Source organism: Rutilus rutilus, assembly GCF_951802725.1.
Source record: "Rutilus rutilus genome assembly, chromosome: 3".
Taxonomy (NCBI): Eukaryota; Metazoa; Chordata; class Actinopteri; order Cypriniformes; family Leuciscidae; genus Rutilus; species Rutilus rutilus.
In genome coordinates, this window is record NC_140211.1 from 14,234,250 (window position 1) to 14,245,874 (window position 11,625).

The 11,625-nt window shown below is 37.7% G+C and overlaps 1 protein-coding gene across 2 annotated transcripts in view; it reads right to left on the bottom strand.

Annotated features, from left to right (window-relative positions):
* The window catches only part of furina (furin (paired basic amino acid cleaving enzyme) a), a 108,911-nt gene extending 98,559 nt beyond the window's left edge, over positions 1–10,352 (bottom strand). The window contains exons 1-2 of one of the 2 annotated variants that reach the window (XM_084404048.1): positions 9,874–10,352; positions 5,614–5,938 (exon numbers count right to left, since the gene is read on the bottom strand). In XM_084404048.1, coding sequence (XP_084260174.1) covers positions 5,614–5,790 — 177 coding nt within the window. In that variant the 5' untranslated portion in view covers positions 5,791–5,938; positions 9,874–10,352. Of the gene's footprint in view, positions 1–5,613; positions 5,939–8,402; positions 8,525–9,873 lie in introns of those variants that run through there. The other variant, XM_084404049.1, reaches the window with a different exon arrangement.
* Between the last annotated feature and the right edge of the window lie 1,273 nt (positions 10,353–11,625).

Genomic DNA, 11,625 nt, shown 5'->3' on the forward strand with positions numbered 1-11,625 from the left:
CCTTCTGGGTAATTTTTAGCCTTAAGCCTTCATATTATCTTTCATTGTAACATTTTTGAGGGAGTGAAAGGAATTCGAGCAAGCTAAATAGGGTTAAATAAGATACATGACCCACAGAAGAACACCGTCGACAGCTACTGAGGAAAAAAACGGCGAGCTTGAAACATGTTTGCGGTTCCCATGAATGTGGCAAGTGCTGTTTTCTGACTCAAGATTCCAAAGAGAGGCATGGGAACCCATCAAAAGCTATAAATCATTGGGACGGCAAGTAAAAATTCTTTTGCAAAATAGTATTATGGTTGTGAGGACAAAAGACAAGATTGGTTTTTGAAGTTCCGCAATCCTCTCTTTATGAGGTAGATATTGCTTCTAGGAAGGTAAATCAGGTAATGGGGGTAAAATAACCTTTGCATCCAGATGCAATATAACCTGCATCTTGTGCTGTAGGCACAGAAATAAGGTTAAAGCAAACAAGCAAGACATTACGAGAACAAAATCATCATTATATGAAAGCCTTCAAGTGACATGGAATAAAAATAGTCTGGAACAGTCAAGACAATTTCCCAACGACAACTAATTGGTCTGTACACACTGAAAGGGAGAACGTTGCAATGTGACTTCACACAACGGCAGCCAATTTGAACATATTTGATGTTTAGAGGTTTTGACTAAAGCATAAGAATACCATAATATGTTAGCAGATATTTAGAAAAAATGCTAAGTTCACATACTGGCTTCTCTGAAAAACAATGCTATTGTACAATTACTTTGAAATGTGCGTTCATATCAGAATGTCTTTTTTTTTTTTTGGTCTGTGTGTTTCCGCCCACTGCCAATTTTCCCAATAGTGTTTCGACACCCAGTGTATTGCAGTCATGGAAGCCAGCAAACGAACTGGGTCAGAGCTTTGACCACTTATCAAAGCACACCAATAACATGCTACATTCAGTATTTCTCATTTGATTATTAATTCAAACTGAACCCGAGTTCAATTCAATTCAATTCTATCCTTTATCTGATGATTACTCATCAAGAAACAACTGATCAAACTCAAAAGTTATCTTGTTGTTAGCTTATGCGCTTGACTAAAAAGCTGTCTGTAAATAAATAAAACATTAGAAATATCAGCTGTCCTCGTGTAAGAAAAAACAACACGGCCTTTGTAACAGGAACTACTAAATGAGTCTCTTAGTAATGGTAAAAAGCACAACATGGAGAAGAAAGCAAATAGCAGGACTGTATGAATTAGTGAAATTTGACTTTGAACATTAATTTATAAGCTAGCAGGATGTAGGTTAGTAGGCAAGGCACTAAATGCAACTGCAAGACTCTCATAAACTCACAAACCAGGACACTTCTCTCATTTCTGACTATCAATTCATTTCATACATGCTTCTGACATCATCTTTAATCAGACATCATCTTAAGGGCATATTTTTAAACTGCATTACTGAAGTTAAAAAAGTAACTTGTTTACATTTTGTGTCAGTCAACTACAGAGGCACATTATCATGATGTTGAGCAAGTCCCTATAATTCAACTTGTGCCTTGAAGCAAATCTACTGCCTTGTAGTCCAGGCACAATTGCGTGCCATAAAGCTTCAGCTGCAGCCCAGGATCTTGCTTTCCCTCCACATCAGCGCAAACACCTGCAAGGATCCGTCTGGTTTCCCAGCTGTGAAATCCTTCAAACAGATTCATTTCTGGTAATCCAAGCCCTTGTTTTCCATCAACATAATAATAAAATAAAATGGAACAAGGAATTTCTCACAGACAATTCAAAGTGATTTTGGGTGGGATTCATAATTGGTCTTTATGGGAAAGTTGCCATCTACAACATACTACATTAAAAGTAAAAAAAAACTATTCCACCATGATTTGGCCCGAGAGCGTCTGTGAATTATGATCATGAGGGAATGAAAGCAAAGATAACTAAAATGGAACAGATGTCTCAGACAATCCTAAAAGACTTCACCGTGAAACCATCGAGTCACGACGGCTGCCTAAACTCCAAACACAGGGGGAGGTAACAAAATGTATCCTGACCAAGCAACCAGGAAAATAATGAGATGATGTATCTGGATGGTGTCCAGGACCTAAAGGGATCCACCTCTAACCCACATTTTCTTTGCAGACTTTGCCGTGCTCACAGCTTCTCTTCATAAATCTAATAATGGCACCCCTCAATAACATAGCCAAGTCATCTCATTTATTATTTCACTCTTTTCCCTCAGCCTCACTTAAAGTCCCCTTGTGTTGAAAATCAAGCTTTTAATGTTGTTTATATGTCCACATGGCGGTTTTAATATGGTTTAAGACAAACCATGTGCAAGTTCGTAAGTCAACACCATTGCTGAGTATTTTCTCCCTAAAACTGCAGTAAACCAAAGACAGTCTCAAAAACACGGTTTGAAATCGCTGGCGTTTCTGACGTCACAAACTACCTTGTAACCAATCACGTCAACGAGTGGATCTCTGGGCTGGTGTGAGTGAGTGGAGGCAGGGCTAATTTGCATATTCATAGAACCACATATACTAAACGAGGCAAGTGTAGAGTTACATTCAAGCTATTTTAAGGCATGAAGAATTTTTTTTATTATTATCCCTCCGGAGCGGCACTTTTATGATGGATGGATGCACTTTTTTGGACTTCGAAATCAGGACCACTATTCACTAACATTATAAAGCTTGGAAAGATATTGCAATGATATTTTTTAATATAACTCCGATTGTGTTCGTCTGAAAGAAGAAAGTCATATACACCTAGGATGGCTTGAGGGTGAGTAAAACATGGGGTAATTTTCCTTTTTGGGTGAACTATCCCTTTAAATATTTAACTGAAAAAAATTGAGAAGTAGTATTTTTCTAAGTTAAACGTACACTCGAGAGCACATCAACGGCTTATTCATGCCACTCATTACATCACCAAAGAAAAACAGAGAGGAAAAAACTACACAAAACTAAGCATCTTCAAATGCACAAGAAAAAGAGCAGGTACTGTTTGGATAAATCAGAAGCTTTTCTCCGTCTGTAGAAGAAATCCTCCACTTGGAACACAAATGAGACATGTTAAAAACGTTAAGCCCACGGCACTAGTGTAACCAAACAATACGCTTTTCAAACTCTGCCAACAGTGCTGTCAGCATGTCTCATCACACAATGTGGGTCTGGGGCTCGGCCAGGTGTGATTTCTGTTCTGCGGAGCTGCAGCGGTCTCACAGTGAGAAAAACCATGCTACAATCTTATTATAAAAGATCACAGGTGATTTACAGTGATCCATAACAGCTCGACAGTCCAACATAAACATTCTCCGTTTCAAAGCTCAAAAGCATCCTGTGGCTTCAAGTTTTTTCCCCTTCAAGTTTGTTCCCCTTCTTACGATCAGTTTCAAAGAAAGCTCGGGCAATAAATTGCTAAATGTAATGATAATGCAAATCAAAATTACGTGTTTAGTTCTTTAACATCAATCAAAGGGTTCTGGTAAAGTTCAAAATAAAACTTCCATGCACAAGTCTATACGACTTTCTAGTCTCTATGGCTCAAGTCTATGGGATTTTTAACCCATTTATGGACACACTAAGCTACTTTAAATAGTAGGCTATAGTAATAATAAAGGCAATTAATAGTAATGCCTGCCTTGGCTGGTCCTACAAAACCAACTCCAGTTCTACCAATGATAAAAGCAGAAATATGCCTGTAGTAATGCACTTTGGTCAGCTGCGAAACCATCACTCAGGCTGCGTTTACACTGGCACGTTCTGAGCCACTTCCAAATGTGGTTTTAAATCAGATACATATCGGATATCTGAACATCTGACCTGCGTCTAAACACGTACACCCGGTTCCCCTAGGAATTCCCAGACACCACAAGAGGCGAGGGCGACGCATTTGCCACAAAGATAACTTTTTAACGCCACATTATGAAGCAGACGAGCCCGTATGCGCTCGCACTAAAACTCACAGCTTTTTTTTTTTGAGGTGTAAACTTTATATATGGTTGCAAAAGTGCACGCACACAGAACCATTCAGGAGCATAGAAATGGGTTTTCAACCTCTGCCTCGTGAATTTTATAAATAAAACAGCTTCACTATTGAAAGATAAGATACATTATATTTCTCAGCAACAACGAGATAAATTCGATCTAAACGAGCCGTAGATAAAACAAACGAAAATTACCAATATTTTCCGGACTATATCCGTTCAGTCAGATTTTGCACTGCAAACATCCATGACAGCTTTTAACTAGTCCATGCTGGCAAATAATCATGGACAATCAACTATTATATACCATTATATAAATAATTCTAGTAAGAACATTCAAAATCTGAAAGCCAACCATGTCGCATAGTAAAGCGATCACCATCAGAATCATTTTGGATGGGGATTAATGTAAACAGAAATCGGATACCAGTCATGTCTAAAAGTGAAGGTAAACAGGCGGGACCACACACACACAAAAAAAAAAAAGGATATATGGTCAAAAGATCAGATCTGTGCATTAAGACTTGCAGTGTAAACGCAGCCTCAGTGACAAGTCATCATGCACAGAAGCTGCATTTTTAAAGCTGCGCACACACGCTGCCTCGCAACACTAAAAATGGCAGCGTTATTAGTTCATCTCTCAAGAGATACAGGACTGAATGCCAGCGTGGACCCTGAGGCATTCATTTTCAGCAATTACTAACCGCAGCATATTCAGTGCTCCCGACAATGCGTGCAAGGATCCATTCATCACCTGACTTTACAGTACCATCTGGACACAGGGCTGTTTGCGTTTTAAAGTGAACCCATTACTAGAGGGTGGGCTGTAATATACATCTAAATTAATCATCTAACCTAATGAATTGACTCTCGACTGCTATAATGTGCTTTCAATTACTTATGGTAAATGAAAAATCAGATCAGTTTTGTTCAAGAGCAGGAAGTTGCAAAACTGTCTAATCGAAACAAAACCTAGCCTATAGGTTTTGCATGTAAAAAAAAAAAAAAAAAAAAAAAAGTGTATCGCGGTCAGGAAGTGAGGTAGCAGCTCATTCCACACGAGTCTACAGTCAAGTCAAGGGCATGTTATAAGCTGAGAATATCAAATGACAACCGGAGAAAGAGGAAGATGTTTTATGCATTCCTTCAGAGAGAGTCAGAGCATTCAGACGTAACATGCAGGAAATATTCAAAATTCATGAGTTCTACAGAGCGGGGCAGTGAGAGGAAGAAAAAGGACAAATCTGCATCTTTACTAATTAGAATCTCATGGTGCAGCGGCAGCAAGCTTTAAAAGTTCTCTTCAAAGTCAAGTGGACACAGTCAGTGTTTGAGACCCTCTCTTCTGTGGGGGGTGTCGACACAAGACAGGTAAAGTGCTGCCTTGGCTGAAAGCGGAAATATATGCTAATACGGGACGGTCCGTCAGTGGTTGTGGACGGAGCATGAGCAATATGACACCATATTGCTCAGAAAATCCAAACGTGTTTTATTTTTATCGTTTACAGTTCAATAGGCCTTTTAAACACCTTTCATTTTAAAAAGGAACATGGACGCACATAGATGAGCAAGCCACCCAACCCAAGCGAGCCAAACATACAATAATTACTTGTCTGAACATAACACTCACATTCCCGTGGTTTACAAAGCCATGCTTGCTAGCAATCCGGTTAGCTTCCTCCTCTCCCCCTGTGATGTGGACGGCCCATGCGTTGGTGTAAACCTTCTCTCCAATGGATGGCTGTGGCCCAGAGGTCACGAGAATCAGTAGTGTACAGAGCGTCAATGAGGCAAGCCTGAGATCCATTAGACACAATGGAGGGAACCAAGGCAGGAGTTCCTAATGTCACCAAGTCCGTCAGCACAGCGGCCCACTGCTATATCTGCGCTGCCCCGGGCACATGCGGAGACGGAGCCGAGGAAGAGAGATGGACTCGGAGAGCTTCAGGAATCACCTGGGGAGAGAAAAAGATGGAAGATTGCAGGATGAGTCATTTGAGTTGCAGGTGCAAGAGAATAAGTGAGGATATGAATCACAGATGAGCTTTAATACTGTGGAACTGACTAACTAGGCTAGATTAAAAATGAACAGCACACCCAAACAAAATGTTTCCGGCGACAGCTAAATGCAGGGGTTTGATTCCAATCAGTTAATGGACCTCAGTCATATATTTTATTAAATACAAACGTAAAAGAGGCTGTGAGAGAGTGAAGTATATATTTTTCTATGTCTACCTGGGATCGTAGAGAAAATATTCAATTCGCATTTATTCACAATACATATTGTTTCAAAGCAGCTTTACAGAAATCGCAATTTAGAGTGATCGGTTATCAGAGGTGCCTGTGTCCAAGTTTAGATATAAAATATCTAAATACGTCTTTCCAAAAACCTTTCCAGAATACAAAAAAAGTCTGACAGTGAAAATGAAAGGGTGTTCAGACTGACAGAGTGTGGCGAGCAGGACAAAAATAATTTTGTATTTTTTTATTAAAGTCTTCAAATGTTCGCCGGTTCCCGCCTCCTTCTTCCCATAACAACGAACTGTGTTACCCAGAGATTTGCAGGGATCAAGGTAATTGTTTTCGAATAGAGTTGACAATTTGAGGTGACTTGAGCAACAGCAAATTTACGCAACTGTACAGCATCATGTCACACGATCTGCCGCCTGATACAGCTGGATTGTAGTCGAGTATAAATGCCTGCGACTAAGCAACAGTAAATATATTTCTGCAACCGCCACTGATTTAATCGCTATCCAACTCCCCTTCAGATCCAACAAGACATTAATACTGTACAACCATCAAAGTATTTTCGCTGAAAACGAAAAGAAAAAAAAAAGGAAGCTTTCTGACTTCCATAAATAATGTGCCAAGTCATCATCTTTGCTGGTAAGCCACCAGTTATCCCAAGATGGGAGGGAGCACAGTTGACTTATTCCTCCACAGAAATATTAATCAACGTTCATGTTCAGTGACCGACTGTTGTCTCACTTTCAAAACCATCATCCTGCTTCTCCTCTCTTATGACTAAGCAAACTGTGATGCAAGATTCTTGTTGACTTGAGGCTCAACTTGCCAGAAACTTGCCGTTTCATTAGGGAATAAATCAGCGTACTCAGTTGACCCTGCATTTTGTCCATTCATCTGTCTAAAAGCAGAGAAAAGTTTGTTTTTTCTGAAACCATTTTCAGTGACTGGTGGGATAAGTTTGGCTTGCAATTTATTTGCTCTTATCGGAACCAAAAAAAAAACCGAAGGATAAAAACCCTTGCTTGTTCTAAACAACATGTTGTTCTGGTTCACTTCAGCAGAACTATATGATGATTAAACGTAGGTGGAGCGATTCTGCCCACACCCTTAATGGCCTATTTTACAAATCACATAAACACTTGTTACAGAGTCACATTAGACAATATGTCTTCTTTTTGTGTTAAACGAGGGGCAATTGAAATTTTGTCCCAAGATCTGATAAGACAACTCACATTTTAATTCTGTTGGACGTAAAGGCAAAAAAATACAACAACAACAACAACAACAACAAAACAACTGCTGGTATTTCCTTATAGGACAGAGATTTTACTCTATTATTCTATGTGGAGCACATTTCCGTGTTGCTCAAATGACATGTCCTCAATTACCTGCTTTTTGATAGACTCTCAATGCCATTCTCACCATAACAATATCAAAAGAATGCAGTCAGCTGGGTTACACTAGTAGACTTCATCGAACTACCTGTTCTACCACAAATTTGCTCATTACCATCAGGAAATAAATTATACTGTAAATTCTGAAACGCACAGAATTTCCTACAAACACTTTTGCAAATTAAAAATCGAAATGTTGTATAAAACCTTTATACTTGTTTTAACTAGCCTTAATGTTTTCATTAAAAAGATGCTTATATTAGTAAATCAATCTGCATTTTTTTTTTTTTTTGAAAGCACAACACAGAAAAACGATCCAAATGACAGAATTCAGGCTATACGTAAAGCCTGTAATTGTATTACGAGTTTAGTAAGACTAATTGAGCATTACTGTAAAGTAAACAGCTAACAGATTTTTTGATCACCAAACACTGTTTATGAGAGCACAAAAATATTGCTACAAAATGTTTGACAACTGAGTCAAATTAAAGATCAATTTACTACGCATGCATGCATAAATTTAGTCTTCATATTCTAAGACCATAATTTCCACAAAGTATTTCACATAAAACAATGCGTCAACAACCCCAAACCTTTTGCCAAAACCTTCAGTTATTGGAAAAAAAAAAGTGCAAAAATAAATAAATTAATAAACACACGAAAATCTGTTTCGAAGCAAGTTCTTAACATGGACGGTAAATTACTATCACACAGGTCACATTTCCCTACACAATGCTTTTATCAGGTGAAGAGAAGAAAATAAAACAATACTCACTTGAGCACTTGAACGTGTGTCTAACCCAGATTAAGTAGGTTAAGCAAGAAGTGCGTAACTTTCCTGACAGCAATTTAAAGCTGTGCCAGCCCTGATCTCAAAGTACACCCACTCATGACATCACAACATGGTTAACACTTAACAGGGAGAGGAAACCGGCAGTGAGACGACTGACAGTAAGTGCGGACCACTTGGGAAAGGAAAAACTCAAGACTGGATGCAACTCGTGGGACTTTTAGAAGCCCATTTTATCTGAAAATTAAAGGGAATCTAAATGTTATCTGACAGCTGTACGTATGCAATCCATTCTTCATTTCAAAACACAAGTGAATGCTTTTTCCAAAGAAGAGGCAAACTTTTTGTTTCCTGGCATAAGCATGACACTGGGATTGGGAATGGATGAAACATTAGTCTCATGAGGAAAAAGAATGAAAGTATGATCACTTTTTTTTTTTTTTTTTTGGCTAATAGAATAAAATAAAAACAGAAACAGGACAACTCTAACTTTAACATCGGGATCACAGCACTTTACTTTGATACAAATAATTTAAATTATATTTAAAAAGGTGAACGCTCCACCTTACTACAACAGCACACATTTATAAATGACTGTGTGACCATTTCCAAATGGTATATAGTCACTTAAAAAAAAGAATGAAACTGAATTAGACAGCAAAAGATCAAACCAGTTGGTATCTGCAAACAAATTATGCTTTTCTCAGAACTAATTTTCTGAGACATTTTTGTAATTTAACTTTTATTCAACTGGATTTTAGGTATCAAAATCAAATCTGAGTTAATTAGTTTTATTCTTGTTTCATTTGTCAAAAACAAGTCATGTTATTGTCAACAATCACTGAAGAAGACGGCTATACATGAATACTATGAATAGCAGTAAATAAGTAAAAATGACAGCAAACTATAAAGTTGTAATGCAAGTTTTAGACAAAAAAGCACAAAAGTAGCATGCACAAATTTTAGGTATGCAAAGTGAGGTTGACAACAAAAATGTTAACTTAACTTTTCCAAATCTATATTTATTGTCCTCATTTAAAATCTAAATAAACTATAAATTCAATTGAGAAATGTGTTGAATGGAAAATGTGTTTGTGTTGTTTTAAAAAATAAATACAATATGAAACCAATTAGTATCCATATCGCAATGAAATTACGTTTTATTAAGTGTCCAGAGACTTTTAGGTGGAAATGTATGTTTAATTTATAAAGATATTATAATTTATTTATAAATATAATGCAGCAGCTGTGCAACGGTGTGTCTTTTGTAAAAATAAGTCCATTCAATAAAACATGATATTGTTTTCAGACATTCAAAGAGGTAGTTATAAAACAATCGTATGTGGTTCACATAAGTTTGTAGACTACTTACTCTAGTACGGAACAAGTCACAAGACTAAACCACCTTCTTGGTTTACGTTACTTCATAACTAACGTTACTGAATGAATATCTTACCTCAACAGCATCAGCGTCTAATCTTCCGTTTCCTTGGACACGACGTAAATCCACTAACGTAAAACCTGTGCACGGACACGACGAAAAGTCCTCCGTGTTTGACTGACGACAAATGCAGTCCCAAAAACAAAGCTAAACTCAAGAGACCGACGAAGTAGTGTTGTCAAGAGGACAGAATGAAATGTCCTGACGTACTGGACTGTCCTGAAGTCCACGCGCACTCATCTACTGTACAATAGGGAAACTTTGCGATAGGTTTGCTCGCTCGGTCGCACGTAACGCGACGCTAAGGCATCACTGAGACCCGGTTCGTCTGTGCCACCTTTGGGCCGATACGCCAACATAGTTACGTACGCATGCTAGAACGTTTCAAAACGGCGGGATCAAGTAAACAAACAAGATATAAAAACATCTATCCAGGGGACTGGACTGGAGAGATGTCTACGTACTGCTTCTCAGGAAATACGTCACACATGTACGCAATGAGAAGCGACGTCAGGACGCGTCCACTTGAGCGCGTCATGCGGTGTTTGATTTTCTGGCGCCATCTAGTGGAAACATGTGCGCAGTTCACTTTAAAAACACGATATTAAAAAAATATGATACATAAAAAAATCTAAGTACTTACAATATAAATATTGTATGATTTGAATGTAATTTTTATATCACATTTATTTAAAGTTTGCAGGTTTGTGTCCATTCAAATTGAAGTAAACTTCCATAATTATGTTTTGCTATCTAAGGAAAACGAAGCACATAATAAACCATTGACTGCAAAAAGTAATAAACTGATAGTTTTTCACGTTATGTAATTATACCATCTACCATCTATCCCCATGTGACCCAATGCACCCCGTGTTTACTTAATTGTGGTATGTTGATAAAAGAAAACCAACTAATATAATTTCATGCTTTAATTGATTGATTTTATATTACATGTATGATGATAGGAACATGAAAAATGTAGACATAGGAATGACTATATATATATATCATATGTGTGTGTGTGTGTGTGTGTGTGTGTGTGTGTGTGTGTGTGTTGTCTCTTATATATATATATATATAGTCTGGAAGGTTGGGGAAGCTGTAAAGGAAAATATATAAAATTGCTTTATTCTGTATGGATGTGCTGTTTTATGCTACAACTTTTGCGGGGGTAAACGCGCATGCGCAGTTCACATCACATTAAAACCCAAAACGTGTTGGATTGTGTTCGAACTTCGCAGAATAGACCACAACTGGTATTTGATCATTCTTCTTTATTTTAACATAAACTTGATCATGGAACTCTTGAGTATTTTTATTTATTTATTATTTTTTACAAAAATTAAATATGTTCATTTTCTTATTAAGCACAACAGCAGTCTCCTTGAGTACGATGATGACAAGCAGCCCTTCAAGTTGGAATGCAAATTAGGCGGGTAAGTGCTTCCTCTCTCGTGCACCCATCAATTAGATTGGGAACATCTAACCACAGCTGACTTAATGATCCAGATAATGAAGCTCCTGAAGCCCAAACTCATTATGGTCACGTCAACTGGGATCACGTTTCAAAGTGTATATTTCATATTTCCCTTCTTGCTTGCCATAATTGTAATATTCAAGCATCGTTGGTTTGTTGACCAAAGGTCAAGCTGTTTTATTTGTCAGTGATCTTTGTGAAAGGCAATTCAATGTACTGACAATTCATTATGTAGATGGACAGTTCATAGCTAACTGTATATCATTATGAATGCATTAGAAACTTTGAAA